The 22,293-nt window shown below is 43.0% G+C and overlaps 1 protein-coding gene across 1 annotated transcript in view; it reads right to left on the reverse strand.

Moving 5' to 3' along the window:
* Positions 1-10,894: 10,894 nt before the first annotated feature.
* LOC146195949 (uncharacterized) overlaps positions 10,895-22,293 on the reverse strand; it is a 48,693-nt gene continuing 37,294 nt past the window's right edge. The window contains exons 5-6 of the mRNA XM_084596304.1: positions 15,005-15,070; positions 10,895-11,082 (exon numbers count right to left, since the gene is read on the reverse strand). Of these exons, the coding sequence (XP_084452430.1) occupies positions 10,957-11,082; positions 15,005-15,070 (192 nt within the window). The 3' untranslated portion in view covers positions 10,895-10,956. The remainder of the gene's footprint in view (positions 11,083-15,004; positions 15,071-22,293) is intronic.

Genomic DNA, 22,293 nt, shown 5'->3' on the forward strand with positions numbered 1-22,293 from the left:
TGGCTAATGGACAATATTAAGAGCCGGAGCTTGCTCCGGTTTCTTGAAGAAAATAGACTGCATGACTTCCTTTAAGAAGACAGCCTCATTCTATATGCCACAAGCAAGCCTTTGAATAATAAAAAAAAATGAGTGCACTTCTGGGTGACCATTTTCCTACTAGTGAAATGCAGGACATGATGGGGGGGTGGGGGGGGGGAGGGGGGTGGCATGGTCAAAAATTGTCAAATTTACAATAATTTATTTCTCAACTTTGGGTGTGAAATTTTCTCTTGCAATATTTTCACATCTGTCTGAAACAAGGCAAGGGAGCAAATAATACAAGTTGAAGTTCATATACATATATGTAAACAACACTATTTTATACCACTCTGTTATCATTGTAGTATATGCTCTGACATATTATTGACCTGAGATGTACATGCCACTGCCAACCGGTGGCGAGATGTGGCTCCTATTTTATACTGTGCTGTGCTATTCAGGCATCCTTCCCTAACCGAATTTAAAGTATTTCATGCTGCTTGTTGATGCAGTATTCATACTACTTTTAGAAGAGTTGAGTGAAGAACAGCTACAGCATACTGGTAAGTTGAAAAATTTTATTCAGCTATGTTGTTTCAATATTTTAATAGTTCACACTTTTCTAACAATTATGCATGACATAAAAGAGATTAATAAGAAAGATACATACGACATATTTCAAAATGTACAGGGATTGCAATCACTGGCTTCAATTAAACTAAATGAGAGCTGTAAATATTGTCATTTACACATTCCTCAGACAAAGCAATTGCTGGACGTCACAACATAATAATAGTAGCTGTTCAAATACTAAGTAACAGTTGAGCTTGCACTCTTGGTGGATTTGTTCCTCTGCAAAGGATCAGTGGTTAGGGCACTTGATCGCTGTGCCCAAGGATGCAAGTTCAAACCCAGGACGTGACTGCTGCTTTTCATTGGAGATGAAAAGCAAGGCACCCGTGTACTGCATGACACCAGTGCACTTTGAAGAACCCCAGGGGGTTGAAATGACACGGAGCTGTTAACTGGTATACGTCTACCATTGTGGATATTGCGCATTAAATAATGCAGTGCATTTTACAAGGCGTAATTTCAGTTAACAAGGTATCACTTCATTTTAATAGGGATAAAAAATTTGTTATGCCATGCAGAGTATCAAATTTGATATTTGTCGGACAATTGAACTAACCAGAATCCATGTGTGAGATTGTGCATGAAGATGCCGATGTATGCTTTATAGTCATATTTTAGCACATAGCTAAAATGAATAATATTCCCCAGGAAAACAAAATGGGCACCCAGTCAAATACAGCAGATCCTATCACAACAGGCTGAACAAACCCAACTTTCCTGCCTTTGCAATTGTTTTGCTTATTGCACAGAATGTTTTGCCAGTGCTAATACATGCTTTATTTGTTCATTTCTGTGGTGCAGGTCACTTGTTACAGGAGTTTGTTGGATGAAGACTCTATAACCGACGAATGATGATATTCAATCTGCATCAATTGCTTCACCTCGTAACAGCTATTAGAAACTTTGGATATCTGTGGGGACAAATGTTTTTGTTTTTGAGAATGGGAGTGGCAGGCTCATTAAAATGATAACTGGTGCAAAATGGGTGCCAAATAAGGTGGTGGAGAAGCTAGTATTGCTACAACAGCTGTAGCTCAACACTTCATTCCTTTGAGAGATAAGTGAAAGACCTCATTAATGCCATGCTGGCTAATCCACTGACTGCTACAGCTACACACATATTGATGGAGCATGTCTTCTTGGTCATGCCAACTGCAAACCTAGCCTGTCAGCAGAGGCCATCATTTTGATGGTACTAGTACTATTTTTCTTTGTAAGAAACTGGTTTGCATTGATAGTACACACAGGCTGCGAAGACACATTACTGAGCGCTTTTTGTCTCTTCTGACTGCTCTGTCAATATTGAAATTGAATAATATTGCAGCATCATGCCTTCTCATTGAATTTCCAGCTGATAACACAGCATATATGTATGTGATTTGCCAAACCTTATTGAGCGGGATTAAGATTTAATACTTTGCTTGTACTCTCAGTTTGGCTTATAGGGTTTAACATATCCCAAAGCGACTTAGTCTATGAGAGATGCTGCCAATATGGGTTATGGCAATGTTCAAACATTGTTGCTCTTAAGAAACACCGACGTAAAGAACGACACGAAACACAAGAGTGCAAACTATCAACTGAAGTTTTACTGCGATGAACACACATATATAGCATTACACATACCAACATCATAAAAATCGACAAGTCAGCAAAGTAGCTATCGTCTCAAGGGTGAACGTGATATCTCCTTCACAAAAAAAAAATATGCACGCTCTCATGCGGTCATGCATATGTGGGGCAAACGGGAAGATGCCTTAACGAAAGGCTCAGAGAGCACAGGTACAACTGTAACCAAATTAGTGTATCTGGAAATCTGGTGCCACACTGCGCTAGATGCAAAGATTGTGCATCATTTTTCAATGAGACGGCAGTTCTTCTGAAATCTAAAGACAAGCTAACAAGGGAACTGTGGGAGGCCCACTGTATCGAATCCGGGAATGGGACATGTGTAAGCGACCCTTCGGTCCCCCTATCGAAAGAAGAAAGGGAATTCTTGGGAAAATAAAGAAAAGGAGACAAATGGTTTTTTTTTTCTTTTTTTTTGTGAAGGAGATACCACATTCACCCTTGAGACAATAGCTACTTTGCTGACTTGACGATTTTTGTGATGTTGTTATGTGTAATGCTATATATGTATGTTCATCGCAATAAAAGTTCAGTTGATAGTTTGCACTTTTGTGTTTCACATCGTTCTTTACGTCAGTTGTTCTTAAGCACAACAATATTTGAACATGTCAGTCACCAACTAGCCCAACTAGAAACCCTCTTGATGGTTATGGCAATTTCAATTACCTGTGGTTTATTTTTTTCATGTGCAGTGGAATTGTACAGTAGACAGGCACCATGCTTTTCACCTCCATTGAAAAGCAACCATTGTGGCTAGGATTGAATTCGTCTTTGGGTTTATATCAAGCCCCGTAAGCACTGAGCCACCATAGTGAGCATATGCTTTGTACAGTGCACTCTGACTAGATTATGATGAAATGTCACTCAGTATGGCCCACAATTTTTAAGACGCAGCTACTGTTAATAAACGTGGGAGTGCAGTGATGGCAAAACTTTGCTGCTAGCTGCTAACAGAATATTTTCAGTGTCTTGCTGTTTTGTATTAAGGTGCATTCAACTACTCTAAAGTTCAAGCTGGTTACTGTTTTCTTGAGCATGTTGTAAATCACATTGTCATTATACTCTACAGGGTACAGGGTGCTTCTAACTGTGGCTAAATACCTGCTGCTGCTTTCTCTTTACTTGTACCCAGCAATAAATATGCCATAGATATTTTGAAGTAGTGCCTGCAAAATGAAGCTTATACACTTAGCTAAACAAAACTACACTTAAGCTAGTAAATTAGGTCTACTAGAAGAAATAGGGGGTGTGAGGGATTGGCAGGATGCTGGTACACAATGCTATTGCCTTGCAGGCTAAGCAAAGATTCACATAGCTTTCCTATCTATGAAGTTATTGTCTGATATCAATGCTCTAATTCAAAAACAGATGCCTCCACGTCAATAATAAGCCTCCAAAGAAAGTCATGCAGCACCTTAGCATCAAGTTGTGCCACAAGTAGAATGGGTACGTCTGTTTGAAGAACCCCTGGAGCATGAATATGTGGACGGCTTTCGCAGGACTTCACAACTAAATAGCAGCCAAGCCAGCTTTGCGATCAAAATTTGCTTCAAGTTGCATTTCATCTATCATTAAAGTTGCTGTTTGTTCATGCTCTGTATGTGTTCAGAACCCCCTTCACTTAAGAAAGTTAGATTCCTGTTTTATGTAGCCGGACTTGTGTTTTGTGATAACATCCAGAGCCATTCTGACTGTATTGGTGTGAGACAACCTGCCTTCAAACGAACTTTCAAAAACTTATGAGCGTGAGATGAAACTGTGAATTGACTTGCAAAAGCTAAAGAACCTGGGGGCATCAGAGTATTGTTTAAAACAAGATTGACTTTGTTTTTGAAGAATTTTAGCACCTCCAAAATGCAAAATGCTCATCACTCACTTAATCCAGTAAAGTTGCTACCAAATCATAGCATTGCACATATTAACTGTTGCACGTTATTAGCACTAAATTCTTCATTTTTCCAGATGCAATATGTGGAACGCCCTGCCAAACACCATCGTATCATGTACTGATTGTAAATCATTCAGGGTAAAACTGAACGACCAACTTTTGTGAAAGCATTGATGGTGACGTCGCCGGAATTGTGGGCGCGCGGGGGGGGGGGGCAGGGGACAGCGCTTACATTGTCTTGCCTTTTTTCGCGTGTTTAATACTTCATGCATATAACATAGATTTATATAACAGTTTCGGCATCATTTACTTATGGTATGTTGTTATTTTTATTTTTAATATTGTTCCGTTTAAACCGGCCATGCACTATTTCTCTCGTTTCTGTTTTCTTGTTGTTCCATTGTTTTCCCGTTCTTGTTCGCATTGCATATTAAGTTTGCTCCCCCTTATGTAATGCCCTCAGGGGAAAATAAATGAAATTAAATTGCAGAAGACGAACCCTTTCAGAAGGCTCGCATGCATGCCGATATTCTTGTGAACCTCTATTAAAACACATGTAGCACTGTTTTCAAATACCTTCGGTCACTCAGCTTTTCAGGCTCAAGCAACTCATCACAATTGCGCAGCGTCACCAAAAAAACGCTTCTAAGCAAAGATCGGCAATGACACAATCAACCGCGAACGGATTGCGGAGAAGAATGAATAGGACCGTGCTATTTTTTTCTTCCGAAGTTCGCGGTTGTTTTCGGTACATATCCGTGCGTTCAATGAACGCTGATAACATGCAAAGTGATAGCGGCCAAGGCGTGGCGATTGTTCATGCTACCGATCGACTGCAGTGCGTCTTAAACTGCTATTACCGCCGCGCGAGCCATTTTTGGTGCGTCTTAATTGTCACCGCGAGCCATAGTCTTTACATGGCTTATACATATACGCATGATCCTCTCAATAAATGTATAAAAAGTGAGCGAAACAGCCTCATTAATTATTTGCAACGACTGCGTTCGGGACACGTGGCTCAAGCGAGTAGCTGTGGTGAAGTCCGTATCTTCCGCATTTGCCGGCCTGTACAGAGAGGATTCCGCTTACGCGGAACGGAGTATCCGCATCAACCGTACGCACTCCGTAGTTACCGCATCATGTCAGTGAGGAATCCGTATGCTCCGCACACATCCGTCCGCAATCGCCGTACATGCTCCGTACACTCTATTAGGACATCCGTATCAATTGCATGACGTCTATATGTTCTCCGCACACGACCATCCGCATCCGCAGCATGAAATCCGTAAGTTCCGCAAGGACTTCCGAAACGAACGTATGAAATCCGCTTGTTTTCTGTAAGTGTGATGCGAAAAACGTATGGAATCCGTACATTTTCTGTACTGCTGCAATAGGGGGGCTTGCCATGCTCGCAGTCTGCGCGAAAAGCTGCCATTTTTTCTTTTTTTACCACCGTGTGGAACTAAAATGGCAAACTCGACAGTCTTCCTACTTTTGATTTTTCAGGGATTGCATCTAGAAAGTGCACACATCGTATTCGGTCCTTTCCCCAGGTAAACATACGATGCTGCGCTTAGTTCCTGCGAGCAGAAAACGGTCATTTATTCGATCAACTTGCGGCAACGTTTTCTTTCTCGGCAATGAAAAAGGTGTCTTCTAATCACTAATTTAATGTCACATGATCGTGCTATGACCACGCGGTTTTGTTTTGTATGCGCGTTCTCACTGACAACTGGATTTGTACAAGATGTTAAGTAGATCCAGGGAGGTAATCGGCGTCCACTACAGGCATATTGGGTCGTGAGTGCTAGCCAGCTTCCTGGCCAACATGGCACGCGGCCGACCGTGGGCAGCCAAATGCCCGAGCAACCGTTGCCAAACAGGTCGGCGTTCAGTCGGGGTTACAAGCTCGGGCCATGGATGCTGGCCGACTTCTGCCCTACCTAATACATGGCCGGCCATGGGCCGCCCATTGGCCGAGCTACCGTGGCCGAATTGGTCGGCGTTCAGTCGGGTGCCTGAGTTTGGGCCTTGGTTGATGGCCGACTTCCGTCCTACCTGGTACGTGGTCAACCATGGGCCGTCATTCGAACGAGCACCGAATGCCGGCAGGTCGGCTGCCGACCAGCTGCCGATGACTGGCCATAGGTCGGCAGTCGGCCAATGCTGTCTGGGATGGATCGAGGTTTCTCCCCCACACTGATTCACAGGTTCGCGCATCCGCCCATATACTTCTAAGAAAAATCAAAGTGCAGCATTTTCAGTGCATACCTTGAACTAGTGCCCCTACAATCTTGATCCTTAGAATTAAGATTAGGTGAAGCATTCTAATTGCGTTTACCGACTAGAAATGCACTGAAAGGAGTCAGTAATTTTTGGCTATATTGCAAGTTTGAAGAGCCGCTAGAGGAAACCAGAGACGTGTGGTCTGGATACAGAGGCGCGCAAAAATCATTCGAATGGAATCTCTTGTCCACGCACTTATAAAATGGGAGCGAAACCTTAATAAGAAGCTGAGGTAAAGAGTGGCTAACGTAAACATAGCGTAATTTTCGCAGATGTCGGGAATAATTTCACTACTCATACCTCTGTTGACCAGTGAGTGCTGCTGTCAAACTTTCAACCCTCGCTTAGGTTCACTATCTCTCTTGCGGCTTGGATACCGCTGTAAGTTTAAATTTATTAACTACAGCTGTGCAAAAATCAGATAGAGCTGTCTTACCACCTCCTCGTCTTCCGTAGGCACTGTACTGCGTCTTTCTTTTCATCGTTCAGACCATAAACGTCGATACAATATTCAGTGGCTTTTCGCCAATAAATATGTTGCTGTAAGTCTTGGACGTCGACAAATGCCTTCTGCCTTACGTGACTTGCCTATAGGTGCAGTTTCCATTACTTAGCCGCATGATCGGCGCTTGTACCAAAGACTAAGAGAAATAACTGGGCACGCGCAGAACCATCATGCATGCCAGAAAAAGAAGTGGAAAAGGGAACGAGTAAGCAAATGTTTCACCCTTGGTGTCGAATATTTTTTGTACAGTTATAGGCTTCGGAAGCGCATTCTTATCGTTATCAAATCGCAATAAAAGATGGGCACCCAAAAATACCTAACTCCTAGTCCTACCAAGTGTCTAACAATATGGATATTGTATCAATGTCCTTTTGTAGTATAGTGGCTATCGGTGAAATGACGAATGGAACTGTAAATGACAGTCATCCGCCAATATTCTTAGTTTAGTATCTATGTTAGTTGGGAGAACATTGATGTAAATGCGTAAAATTAGCAAGGATAAGCCGGTCCCCAAGGGGACACCTCAAGTAACATCAAAATAGTATGAGCGGTAGCCATTGCTTGATGTGAATATCTGCGCTCATGAAAAAACTGGTTTATCCGAGTTATTAGGTCAAGAGGGATGCCTAGAGAAGAAAGTTTTGTGAGCAAGTGTGAGTGCGGAAAACAGGCCCAAGGCCTTAGAAACATCTTAAAATATAGCGTCCACTTGAATTTTTTTCATCTATACATTGAATGATGTCATGAGTGAAATCTGCCATTATGTTTCGCAGGAGTAGCGTTTTCGAAAACCATGTTGTTAGTGATAAAAGAAGTTCATGGAATCAAGACGGCTCATTAGGCTGGATGATAGGGCATGTTCTAGCGATTTGGAAGAGAAGCAGAGAGGCCAAAACTTGCTTACCCGTTAGAAGATGGTGAACTCGTTCTTGCATTTAACTACATAATCTTGTCAGGCTGGTTCCAAGGTGTCATAGCAAGGTGAACCAGACCTGTTGCATACAGTATGGATGTCGCTTAACATCAACGATCGTTCACCTAGGGAAGCCACTGAAATCATCTCCCCCGTGTGAAACTTCTTAATCAACCTGATGAATCATCTATTTCAGAAACAAGAACTCGGGAGAGACCTCAGCAGGAGGTAAAGTGTTCAATAAACATTCTTTAATGTTCCATAGATCATAAAATTCCGCTACCATCTCGGGACCTCCTCGTTGATATGTTTGGCAGCACACCTTAAATATATCCATTATTATCCTACCATTTTAACACCTTTTTTCTCCACTGAACGTCTGGATTCAGCCTATTAGCAACAAGTTCACGAATGGCCATGTGCAGGTTGAAACCATTTGGGAAGAAAATGAAAGTTGCCAATAAAAACCCTCTGCACCTCGTAGAAATATGGATGGGTGTCCAGTAATGCCGAATGATAACTAAGTCGACTGTCTGCAAGTTGATGCTGGTTTCTTATTTCTAGCTTTTGTTAGCTTTTTCATGCTACTGGACATACCGTTTCGTGAATGCATGCATATTACCTCTTCATTTGCGGTGGTATGTCTTTACTCAAGGTACCGTAAACGCGCGAAGATATAATTTTGACTTGTGCGATCGTACTGCTAACTTAAATCCTGTGCACTTTACAGAACGTAACTGATTTCAATTACAATCACTTTATGTAAGATACAACATATTACGTTAGGCATTTACAGCTCCAGAAAGGAACCTGATTAGATAAATAACCGCAATCAATCACATTTGAGTAATTGTGCTTCCATCTTTATTGCTGTAGTAGAAACTTAAACTGTAATAAAGCAGTGCGGCTTGTTTGAAGAATTTAGAATTTCTTTGTTTTAAACAAGTTTTTTTCCCTAGGCTGTCGTCGATGATTTGAGGTTTCCTCGCCAAGGCATCGTGTGCAACACTGAACAATCTGTCGATGTAAGAGCTGGACGTCAAGTTTTCTGACACATTACAAATAGCTTGCGCAATCTTTGGATTAAATTTGATGTGTCCTTTAAAATCAACGCCCTCCCTTGCCATCTGAGGCGTTAGCCACAGGTCTGAATCGCTAGTCACAAAGCGTGGTGTATGGACAAAGCTTTAAGGGCCACTAGCTATTGCAGTGCTCGCGAGATTGGGCTGCGTACTGTAGCCAGCGAGAAATATAGCCCACTGAATGGGATGACACTGCTTGAAGCGCGGCCACCTTCCCTCTTCTCTGTATTGATTCAACGGTAAGTTCGCGCAAAAATGATAGTGATTAAAGGAAAAGATCGCAGACCTTAATATTGTGACTAATAACGAAAGGCGCATGGCTTCCTTCAGCTCTTCAAGAAATTTGGCATTGTTTTCCAAAGCTACCTCAAGGATTTCACGCCAGCTACATTGAACCAACCCTACAACACCAACCCTAAATGTGCCAAAGAGAGCGAAGTGGCAACCAATACTCAGAACAAGTAGTGATAATTTGCATGCCTATACTTCCCCTTCCAGGAATTCTTCTAAAAGTGCCTTTTAATCACGTCTACTGCGCTGCAGTGTAGAATGTTCTCAGAAGACAAGCTTTCGTTAAGCTAAGTTTTCATTGAGTAAAGACTAATTAGATCGACGTGCACTGTTTTATATAGAAGATAGGTGAATTTAACTGCATTTAAGAGTGCTTAAATTGATTCATTGAATGACTTTACTAAATACCTTGGTGTGCTGAAAGCCCAGATCTAGTTCACTTAACAGGCTCATGAAAGCGTTCGAGATTCTCGATCTCGCTGAGGTATAACGTATGTACGGGAGCGCCATGTCTTTTTCGCTAGAATAGCCATACCTAGGATGCGAAAAGCAAATTAGCTCACTCCTCTAAATTTGTTAGAAAGACGACGTACCCTCTGTAAAACAGCTGCACATGAATGTTTAAATTTGTGCGTCCATTATCTACGTTCTCGACCTAACACAAGCGAAGGCTAATATGAAGCCTTATCTTTGTAAACTTTGGGAGTAGGTCCAGTGACCTCAAATAAAGCTAGTGACACTCTTTTCTGTAGGTAAAGTTGAGAACCTTCCTGACGAATCCAGAAAAATTTATCTTGAAAACTTAAGGACTTGCTTGTATAAAATTGCTAGAAGAATGAAAGGATGCAGGAACTGATGTTACGTTGATCCTATATTGCTGGTCCTGAAATGTAGCTGTCACAAATATTGAACAAGATTTGCCTTCCAGAAAGATGAACCAGCCTTGATCCTTGGGCTCAATGCGTGACGCAAGCACTCAAAAGGTTTATGCTCCTTGTTAAGGACACATAAGCATTGATGAAACTCCACGCATAGCATTATGTTTCTTTCTCATGAGCGAGCAGGATCAAAACAGCCCTTTCAAGGAGCTGAACCTTAGCGCAGTCTTTGATGGAGTTTCGAATCTCTATGCAACTTTTGGAGGAGAACAGGCGGTTTCCGGGTTATACGAGATTGAGTTTTGCAGTCCGTGTGAGGAGATACTGCTATAAAAACGTCAATGTTGTGTTCAGAGAGGAGCAAAATATACAAGCATTTGCTCTGTCCTACTATTTCATTTAATCGCAAGGCGCTGCTAACTGGCCAGAACCAACTGCAAGAATACTCGCACATGTCCAAAATAGTCAACACATGTACCAAAGTTGTACATAGAGGTAAGAAGTACTGGTCAGCACTCATTTACTTTAGGACCACAGCCCGGCCCTCCTAACAAACACCACAACCATCGCCTAGTTTTAAAGAATGGTCGGCACAATAACACCGCCGTCAAGGGCAGAACTAACTCACCTTTCTTGCCGAGATCTTGCTGTAATATCAAAATAATTATGTTGAGCGCTTAACCACAGCCTCTATTTTGTTTATTAAAGACATTTTCTCGTAGAAATAATATATAATGGGAACAAAATGCAATAGAATACTAAATCGCAAGCGTTTGTCAGTTGTTTATTTATTTGCATTTGACGTTACGACATGAGTCTACTTGTGCACTTTATGCACGTAATTTTGCATCGTTCAATCCCGGCCATTCAAGATCCGTACATGACCCGTTCTTACATCGGCCACAGATAGGCATGCCTTCCGGCACCTTGGCATCAAGGCCCAAGACTAACGTCAACTGCAACAAAGAATGTGGCCACGTAAGTATGAGTCAACTGATTACCAATTCTAACATAATAAATTTGATATATTAATAAAGAAGAATTATTCGCAATCACGAGATTCTCTACTGTGTGGTTTGTAGCGTTCTGAGAATAGTATGTTATTCTGAGTCGAATCGAATACAAAAGTTTTCTTTTGTTGCCTAATCACTCAAGAACGTTAAAGCCATCAAGAAATTGAAAACAAAACACTCTAAAATCCTAGAATACGCATTTCATTGATCGAACAAAAACATTGATACAAAACATCAAACACTATTAATAATGATTTCATTCATTGAGTTGAGTCTGCATCCTTCGAAAGAGGCAACAGCAGACTTCACTCTAAGACACCTTGCCCAATCGGATTATGCTAACCTGTGACATGATTTCATCCACCCCGAATTAATTTTTGCTGCCGGTGATGACATTGAAAAATAAAGCGACAGACGTTATTAGTGGTTAAGAGAGACAAGGTACTGTCATCGATATCAAAGAGGACTTAATTGGTACTGGTTGAATTCTAAAGCGTTGCCCAGAATTGTATACCATTTATTTGAACACTATGAATGCCAACAAAAAGGCAGCGGTTCGGAGACCGCATTTCCCACTGCTGCTTGGAATTACCACATTTTTGATACAGCTGGGGGCGCGGATCAAGAAATAAGCATTTTAATTCTATGGCTTTTTGATAAGAACCTGATCGATATTTATAATTCTTGTTTCTTCCTTATGAAATATTATTCTACGTGTACAATACCTTTAAAAAATTTATCAATGGAAAACCTGTTCTTTATTAGAATAAATTTTGATAATTCGGGGAATCATAGTGCATGCAAGTTCTGGATTAGTGTGACTTCTTTTTAATTCTGAATAGGAAACGTATGAAGATCCTGCCTCTACATCATTGCTTTCCCCAGTGTTCTCAAATCAAGAGTTGTTTTCGGTGAGAACTTTGAGATATTGTCTTCGCTAGGGCATCGCTATAGCGGCCACTGTGGAGCGTAACACTTGTTTGAAAACTACTGGGCTTGCGTGTTATTTCCATTTGACTAGTAGGAAATTTTGCGTAATGAGAAAAAAAGGTAAATTGGGATGGAAAGAAAAAAAGAATATATTCCGGAGCGTCTACAAAGCAAGCGACTGGAAGCTTAGGCAAAATTGACGAAATCAAACGACGCCGCTGTTGCGAGCACTGTGGCATTGAAGCCGCATAAGGTGAGAGACCTGCCCTCAGCTTTTCCAATTGTTGAGGATATCGGGCTTTTCTTAGTCAATTTTTATCGCCTTTGTAAAAAAAACGAGGTTGCTCGTTGCGTCTTGCCCAGCACCTCTGGTTTGTTTCACTTTGGTCGACGTGCTTGCTTTGTTTTCTTACAGAAAGAGGACGATTATGAGAAAGTAAAAGAAACTTTTCTTAAGAAGTACCACCTCGCGGCGGACGCCTTCCGATGACGGTTCAGAAAAGCAAGAATACGCCTTCTGAGTCATTTCCGAAGATTATTTACACGGAAATCAAATCTGCTCGAGTGGCTCAAAGCCGCCGAGATCTGTGAGGACCGAGACAAAGTAGTAGAAGAAGTCTGCCTAGAGCAGTTTACCACCCTGAAGGGACGCAGGCAGACGCGGCTAAGACATGCCCGAAAATAAAAGCTTAGAACGCGCGGCAGGCACGCAGAAGTTTGAGGTGGGGCGCAACACATGTAAAGAAAGTTGGCGGGCAGTCGCAGAGCCCCACAGCCCTTTCGTGAATGCCCATGGCGGAATGAAAATCGTGTACATGCCCCATTTGCAGAGATAGAAAGAAGTGAGGAGGATCGCGAAAATAGGGCAACGTGAGAAACAACTTTGAATGACAAAAGAGGAAGAGGGAATGTTCGAAAGCATTTGAATAGAGGAAACTGGCAGTCTGTTTCCACTTAATGAACCCGGGCACATTGCGAGGGGCCGTCTAAGGGAAAGGGGTTTTTTTTTCCTCGTCACATCCGACGCAGAGAACATGAGCCTGCCGGAGCCGTAGAAACGTGAACTGGGAGTGACGGGAAAACGGTGTCGCGGTCTGAACAATTCCGCCGCACCCTTCATTTGTTTTATTTCAGGATTTCGTCGGCGAGTGCGTGCGGATCAGACAGGTGGCGCGGATGGACAGCATTTGTCTGCCGATCACGCGCATCAGAATTGAGGCTGCGTTTTGCGTACTGCATACAGAGGCTGCTGTGTCGGTCACCTCGTCAGTGCAGTTGCCTAACCACTTTTCTAACCGTTCAGGGGCTCAGCTTCAGAAAAGGGGACTGAGCTACGGGGACCGCTGTACAAGCACTCAGGCGTTCGGAATCGCGCGCAATCCCGAACCAGTAGAAATATTCACTTGAAGCTGAAGAGCCTGCTCCCTGCTAAACCAAATGCTCACGTAGACAATGCGACAGCTACTTTCGAGAATCATATGCCTTCTGCCCCGCCAAGTGAGGGATTTGATACTTTCTCATTCCCGATGGGACGGATCACCCGAGCTGACGAAGGTATGCGGGGATGTGATAGTGGCTGAACAGGCAAGCGAAGGCACTCTTTGAGTCCTGAGGCATCCTGCTAGTGAAAGATGGGAGGAAACAAGGTTGCAGTAAACGTGCGAGCGGGACCAACCCACCAGCTAGCGACTACACCACACCGCGTTGCAGAGAAAAGGAAGCATTAAGGGGATTGGCTTCGTCCTACACCTAAGGCCGCGCTTAAACGTAAGCGCTTTAACATAGTAGAGAGGACGCACGTCGCCTGCCCTTCACCACTCAGGGTATGAAAGATTACTGAACAAGGGCAGAGGGGGAAAGCCTTAATTCGCAGGTCAAAAAACGTTTCGACAAGTGCACTTGTATTCGTCTGGGCCAGAAGAAGACAAGTCCTCTTGTCGACATGTGTCTTGACCTGCGAACTGAGACTTCACCTCTGTGCCCTTGCTCAGTGCTGTTTCTTACCGTGTAGCCATCTCCCTCTCGTTCCACCATTTAGGGTAGGTACTTTGTTGTGTGGTGGAATAGTGCAGGGGAAAGTTTCTTTGCCATTCTTGTAGCATATTTTAAACCTAGTTACGCTTGCCAAAAATATCTTGCGCGATTCTGAACAACCTGGAAGTAGTTGCACATAGCTGAAATTATTTGAATAAAATCATTGCACACTTTGCACTGAATATTTTTTAATATTAATTAAAATGATGCACAAAACGAACATTGAATTATTGACATCCCCCGACAACGGGGTACAGGAATTTTTTCTGGTACATTGAACATTAGATTTTGTCCAGTATACTACTTTGTGAAGAATTAATCTTCAAGCTCCAGCCGCACATTTTTTCTGCATGCACTGGATCTATCTGTCATCGGCCGGTGAATGTGATTTGTTCACTTTCTTGTCACAATCATCAGACCATAAAGTTCCGCTATGGCGCCATTGGACATGGAGGCAATCATGCACTTGCAAGAAAAGGCCTTGCTCTTTCTAATATATCCGCATAACTTGGACAGGTAACTTTGACTGTATATAAATATTAAGAATAAACAATCGCTAGAAAGGTCCAATTTGAAGCAAAAAGACGGTACTTAATTTTCACGCATTTTTACACGAATTCGTTGTCTTACTGCGTAGAAATAATCAAGGTTGTCGAGAAAGTATTAATACATTTTGGCGACACTATCCAGCTATCTTATTAAGAAGCAATCACTTTTTGGCCCAAATATTTTCTGAGCTTCAGGAAGATATATGAGGACATAACTGGCTCCTAATAAGAGTGCTGGGAACGTTTGTAAAATAGCTTCTGAAAGTATCAAGTAATAATTGACCAGGGCCTTGAAACACCGATATAAATTGTGCAGTCAAAAAGTGCAATCAAAGCCAACGTGCTTTGCATACCTTGCACGTCTCACCATTATTTGTGTATGTACCGTTGGCTGCACGACAGTCATGAGAAGGACAGTACTGTGAAATGTAAAAAACAGCATTAGTAAAAGGAACTTCTTAAAATATTCTTGAGCACAATAATTCCAAGAAACTATTGGCACTGCAAATAAAATATTGTGTGAGAATATACAAATTTTTATCACCGAACTACGACTGAGAAAAAACCGAATTCTTAATATACCACAACATACTAGGTTTTACATTTTTTCCATACATGGCTTTTTTGATACCTAACACGATAGCGCGGAATAAAAAGCAGCATTTGGAGTCTCCTCACAAGAAATCTAGATTTGAAAAATATAATTTTCAGTACACTCTCGCTTTAACATTTTAGATATTTCAGCCAAAACAATTTATGGGCATACAGCGTTCACAACAGGCACATAAAAACAGCGATGCGAACTACACACAGCACACGGTTGAAGGTGCAAAGTGGACCTTGAGGCATAGGCAGCCGCCATTGACTCGGCCAGCGAGAGCATGCCAGTGACACAAAAACACACACAGTTTGTCGTCTACATCAGCAATCACTCCGTTCTTAGCACAGGCCCCGGGCACACAAGCACCGACGCCGTGCGGATTACAACCTCTCAAATAATAGTAGCTAGTGGGGCTTTAGTCGAGAAGCGTAGATGATTTTGAGCTGTACGAGATGAAAGAGGACCGCAAGAGGGCAGAGACGATCACGAAGGTAGCAGATCTGACTTGGCGCAGCATACAATACGGTCGAAATAGCGTTATCTAAGTTTTTATGAAAGGCGAACACGGAGAGACGGCACTCGGAGCCTCACGAGAGACCCAAGTAAGAAGAAGACGATGAGCTGTGACTTGTAGTTCTCCTACTGCAATGATACAGGGGCTTGCAGGAGGGAGCGAGTGACAAGGTCAACCTGGTCGGCACGAAAAATAATTTCATGGGCGTATAGAAAAGGCGGAGGGCCAGGTGTGTGACATACTGGGCCCAGCAGCAATTGCGTTTTCTTAGCAAATCTAGAGCGACGAGTAGCCAGCTCTGTTGTGGCGGAGCAGTTCTATGCAAAACAAGGTTTGAGAGGGTTGCACACAAGTCACTCTGGTTACATTACTTGTCCTCTGCCGCCTAATATAACGAGCAACCCCAACCATCTTGGCCAGAGCGCTTCCCGTAAGCATAGTGCTGCCAACAAACTACGCGCCGCAGCGTCGCTCAGCTACTGCTCAACAGTAGTTGCAATATCATGTAGTTCGTAGGGAAAGACAGTGGGTAAGCGCTAGGGAGCGGTGTGAAAGAGGCCAGGGCAACCAGGGGAAGATTCAAATGATATAAAGTGTCTTTAACTTGCACAAACCGCCTCACGGGAAATGTAGGCCGTCGCGGTAGATAGGCGATGAGCAATATAGTGGAGGTAATCATCCCCGCGCTGTTCTTCGCCATTGGTAAAAAAAAAAAGACTCAAGATAACAAGGAAATGGCGAATTTCCTATCAGAATTATCTTCTTGCGCGGCCGGCTAAGTAATGAGGCAGTGAGCATGCTGTGAAGAACGGAGGAAGCCTTAAAGCGGTAAAGAAAAAATTGGGCAAGGCAAAAACCAGATGTATGAGCTAAGGGATAAGGCGGGCAACGTCATCACGAGTATGACAAGATAGTAAAAGTAGCTGAGGAGTTCTATACAGATCTCTACAGTAGCCAAAGTAGTCAGGACCCTAATGAGATTGGCGGTAGGGGAAAACAGCTACACGTTCCACCAGTGAAGAAGGACGAGGGTAAGAAAGCATTAGAAACTATGAAAAGGGGGAAATCAGCTGGAGAAGATCAGATAACTACAGATTTGTTAAAGGACGGGGGCATATCGTGCTAGAAAAACTGGCCACCCTATATACGCAGTGCCTGGTGTCATCGATGGTACCGGAACCATGGAAGAATGCAAACATTATCCTCATTCATAAGAAAGGAAACTCTAAGGACCTTAATAATTACAGACCAATCAGCTTACTGTCTGTTACGTATAAGGTATTTACTAAGGTAATCGCTAATAGAATCAGGACAACCTTAGACTGCAATCAAGCAAAGGATCAAGCAGGGTTTCGGAAACGGTACTTTACTGTCGATCATATTCATACCATCAACCAGATGATAGAAAAATGCCCGGAATATAACCAGCCCTTATACATAGCATTCATCGATTACGAAAAAGCGTTTGACTCAGTTGAAATTTCGGCGGTGATGCAGGCATTAAGAAATCAGGGGGTAGACGAGCCGTACGTGAAATTGCTGGAAAATATATATAGCGGCTGCACAGCAACTATAGTTCTGCATAAAGAAATTAACAAAATTCCCATAAAGAAAGGTGTTAGGCAAGGAGACACGATCTCCCGAGTACTATTCACAGCTTGTTTAGAGGAAGTATTCAGAGACTTGGAATGGAAGCAGTTAGGAATAATGGCAAATGGAGAATACCTCAGTAATCTGTGATTTCCTGATAACATTGCCTTGCCAAGCAACTCGGGGTATGTACTGCAAATAATGATTGATGACCTAGACAGGAAAGGTAGAAAGGTAGGCTTGAAAATCAATATGCAGAAGACTAAGGTAATGTTCTACAGCCTCGGGAAGGAACAGCAGTTTACGTTGGGTAGGGAAGCACTGGAAGTAGTAGGCGAATATGTCTACTTAGGACAGGTAGTAACCGCAGATCCGGACCATGAAAAGGAAATAACAAGAAGAATAAGATTGGGATGGAGCGCATTTGGCAAACACTCGCAGATTATGACTAGCAGCTTAGCGGTATCGCTCAAGGAGAAAGTATACAACAGTTGCATCTTACCTGTACTCAGCTATGGGCTGAAGCGTGGAGGCTAACCAAGAGGGTTCTACTTAAGTTTCGGACAACTCAGAGGGCTATGGAACGAAAAATGGTCGGGGTAACATTAAGAGATAGGAAGCGTGCAGAGTGGGTCAGAGAAATCACGTTACTGACATTCTAGTGGAAGTTAAGAAGACGAAATGGGCATGGGCAGGATATGTATTGTGAAGAGAGGATAACCGATGTTCGCTTAGGCTAACAAACTGGGTTACAAGGGAAGGAAAGCGTAGCAGGAGGCTGCAGAAAGTTAGGTGGGCGGATTAGGTAAAGAAGTTTGCAGGGGTCAAGTGAATGCAGCTAGCACAGAGCCGGGTTAATTGGAGAAAAATGGGAGAGGCCTTCGCCCTGCCGTGGATATAGCCAGGCTGATGATAGTGATGATGAAGATAATGAACCTGAGTTATTTCTCTGACCCATTCTGCACTCTTCCTATCTCTTAACGCTGAACACACCATTTTCCTTTTTATGACCCTCTGCGTTGTCCTCAACTTAAATAGAACCCCTTTCGTTACCCTCTGTGTTTCAGCCCCTAGGTCAGTACTGGTAGGATGCAACTGTTATACACCTTCTTTTTGAGTGATACCGGTACACTACTAGTCTAAATGACTGCGCGCCTTCCAAATGCACTCCATCCCAATCCTATTGTCCTAGTTATTTCCCTTTCGTGGTCCGAATCTGCAGTTACTACCTGTCGTAAGTAGACTTATTCGCCTGCCACTTCCAACATTTCGCCACCTAATTTAAACTACAGTTTCTTTCCCAGGCTGTTCAGCATTACCTTAATCTTCTGCATATTAATCTTTAGGCCTAAAGTTTTGCTTCTCCTGTCTGAAGCATTTATCATTAGTTGGAGTTGGTCCCCTGATGTGTTTAACAGACAACGTCATCAGGGAATTGTAGATTTCTGAGACATTTTTCATTGACCCTGATATCTAACTGCTCCAATTACATGCGTTTGAATACTCTCTAGGCAAGCTGTAAATAGCACAGGAGAGATCATGAATCTTTGCCTAACACCTTTGAAATTTCATCAATTTCTATATGCACAACTATGGTTGTTGTGCAGCCCCTACATTTTCCAGTACTTTCACATATGGCTCACCTACACCTTGATCTCGCAATGCCTGTATGACGACTGAGGTCTAGACCGAGTCATATGCTTTCTCATTGGCAACGAATGCTATGTATAGGGGTTGGTTATATTACGAGCACTTTTCTATTTCTAGTTTATAGCGTGGATGTGATCGATGGTAGAATACCCTTTCTAAAATCCGCTTGTTCCTTTGGGTGAAAAACGTCTAAGCTTGCCCTGATCCTATTAGTGAATACCTTGATAGATATCTTCACCTAAAGTGACGATAAGCTCATTTGTCTGTAATTTAACAAGTCCTTAGCGTCCCCTTTCTGATAAATTAAGATAATGTTAGCATTATTCCTTAGCGCCCCCTTTCTGATGAATTAAGATAATGTTAGTGTTATTCCATGTTCTGGTACATTCGATATGATCAGACATTGAGCAAATTGGGTGGCCAGTTTTTCTAGTACAATATCGCCTCCATTCTTCAACAAATCTGTATTTGCCTGATGCTCCCCAGCTGCTTTTTCCCTATTCACAGTTTCTAAGGCTATCTTAACTTCGTCCTTCGCTACTGCCGGAACGTCTGATTGCTCTCTATTAGAGCTACTTTCTTCTTGTCCTGACTACTATGCCTTCTGTAGAGGTCATTATAGAACTATCCGTCTACCTTGATTATGATGTACCGTCTGTTGCAGAAGTTTGCAGCCCAACTCGCCGGGTGGAGGAGCAGTATCGCTCCCGAGAGGCGGCGCTGCTATAAAGAGTGAGGAGGCTTGTTCTCTTCCCCTCATCACGCGGTTGATATCGCACATCTTTGCTCTCAGCCGCGCGATGAGGGGAAGAGAACAAGCCTCCTCAGTCATTATAGCTGCGTCACCAGGCAGCGCCGCCTCTCGAGAGCGATACTGCTCCTCCGCCCGGCGCGTTGGGCTGCAAACTTCTGCAACAGACGGTACATGTTAGTAATAACATTGCCCCCCTTGTCCCTCAGTGCATACATCTGATTTTATGGCTATTCTTAATTTCCTCTTTACCGCTTTCAGGCTAAGACTGTTCTTTAGAGCCTGCTCAATTTTCCCAAAGTTATACTTCCCTATGTCGGCCACTTTGCGCCTGTCTATTTGCTTTGATATCTCGCCAGTTCTATCCGATCTGTGATGTTGGAAGTTATCATACTTCGGCGTTTCTTAATCGAATCTTTCGTCTCCTTAAGGGTCAGCAGCCTGAAGCCAAATCGACCAAACATCAAGACGTGGTTGCCGCATGCGGAAGCTGAAGGAAGTGCTGAATATGCGTTTGCTGTTGAGTTCCTGAATGCCGCGGCACTCCTTATTGGCGGAATAGACAATATCAGAGCTCTTGTGTCATCTGCACTCCTTTCAAAATGTCGCCCACCTTTTTAGATTCCAACAATGTGGCACGGATTTGGTGGCAAAGGCAACGCTCCTAGGATGTACAGCCTTGTCAAAAGAGAAGTATAATATACTGCCTAAAGGCAAACCCACAGGGCTTGCTTTTAAGCCGTATAATATAACTTCTTAAACAATCGTGGAAGTCCTAGCCATTGGCGAGGATAGGACAAAAAATCATCTTGCCTTGAGTAAGTTTGGAAACCAAGGAATGTATTACGAGCCACATTTAATGGCTGCGAAGTAGGCCCCCTAGGCTCTAATTTTTACCGAAGGCTGTACGTGTCATAGCTTTTGAGTAGAGGACTGAGCATGGAAGCAGAGGACGGGCCGTCGGCCTTTCGAGAATGCGGAATATTGGGATCAGGTTCCAATGTTTTGCGACCAAAGTCATTACCTGTAAGGTTTAAAGATAGCGTACATAGAGCCACTGGATGGATGCCTCGAAAATAAGTACCATGTTACAGCATCATGTCTCAGCTGAGCCATCACTGTCGGCGTAAAAGGCAGACGAAGCTTTTGATATCGGTCTCAATGTCGGCAGAAAGGAGCACAATGATTCACTGCTTGCAATATGCCTTTCCTGTAACCAGACCATCTAAACTTGCTTGTAGAGTATCAATTCATTGCTCATCATAATTATCATTAACCAGCCTATACCCATCGCAGGGTGGAAGCCTCTTCCTTATTACTCCAAATAACCCGCTCTTGTGTGAGCTGCATCTAATTGACCACTGTGAACTCTTAACCACATCCACCCACCTACGTTTCTGCCGCGCTCTGGCACGCTCAGCTATTACGCCCCTATGATGAGCGGAAAAATGTCCAATACATTTCTTATGCGATAGCGTTACAGGTTCGGTTCTGGACACTATTCGGCATTTTGCTCTTGTGGCGGAGAATCCTAGGCTTGGCTCTGGCATCAAGTAATCCGAAGGTCACTTAACCATGCACTTTGCTTGCGGCTATCATGACGTCAAAATACCATATGGAACTGGAAGAGCCGCCTCGTAGAGTTTTATTTTCAGGGGGGTGGTTGAGATATAAACAAATTTTTCCAGGCCACTTGGAGGATTACAATGACACTCCCGACAAATGGCATAATGGAACTTCTATATGGCTGCCAAAAGCATAGCGTACGTATTTCGAGCGGTGTGTCACGTAACTGGGTCGATTAAGGCTGTATTCTAATTATTATGTGTGCGACAACTTGAGCTTAAATTGACGGATTAGAGGCTAAACTATCTTAGAAGCGAATACATGTCATACTTGTAGCAAGTGGGCACGACAACGGGAGGCATCATGCAATTTGCGTTGAAGCTTCTATTGACTCCCCCTCCCCCCCACCGCCATCTTGTTTTCGCTTCAGCTCGAACGAAAAGTCAGCTCCCTCTAATAAGGCTTCTTGCATTGAAGTCGCAGTTTTATGTTTTGGGAAGGTAAACTTTTAATTCCCGTTCTTGAAGCGCCTCCAAGGGTCATGCTCATCTACTTGGGTGGCTAGTGGCAGCCTACTATAGGCTTGTCAGCATTCACGAAATAACTGTAGCGCATTCAGCTATTCTGTAGTAGAGGTGAGTCATCTTTAATAATACGGCTTTAAATAAATTGTTTTTATCCAATAGCAAACAGAACCGGTGGCGATCCGTTACTGCTGTCACTGGCCGTGTAATCCACTGTAATGTCTAGGAATATGGGCAGTGTTTCTCTGCTCCATACTGCGTAAAGCGCATAGCGTAAATTACACTGTGTATTTTCGTTACCCATTTACTCATCGCCCACAGTCTTCCTTACCAGGTATTGGGCATGCCTTCATTAGTTGTTTTCAGGACTATGTGTGAGTTATCAATGTTACCTTCCTGATAGTAATTACGTCAGTGCGGCACCCCGAACTTTCAGGATCAGTCTG

This window comes from Amblyomma maculatum, chromosome 3, assembly GCF_055883805.1.
Source record: "Amblyomma maculatum isolate TAMU_Amacu chromosome 3, ASM5588380v1, whole genome shotgun sequence".
Lineage (NCBI taxonomy): Eukaryota > Metazoa > Arthropoda > Arachnida > Ixodida > Ixodidae > Amblyomma > Amblyomma maculatum.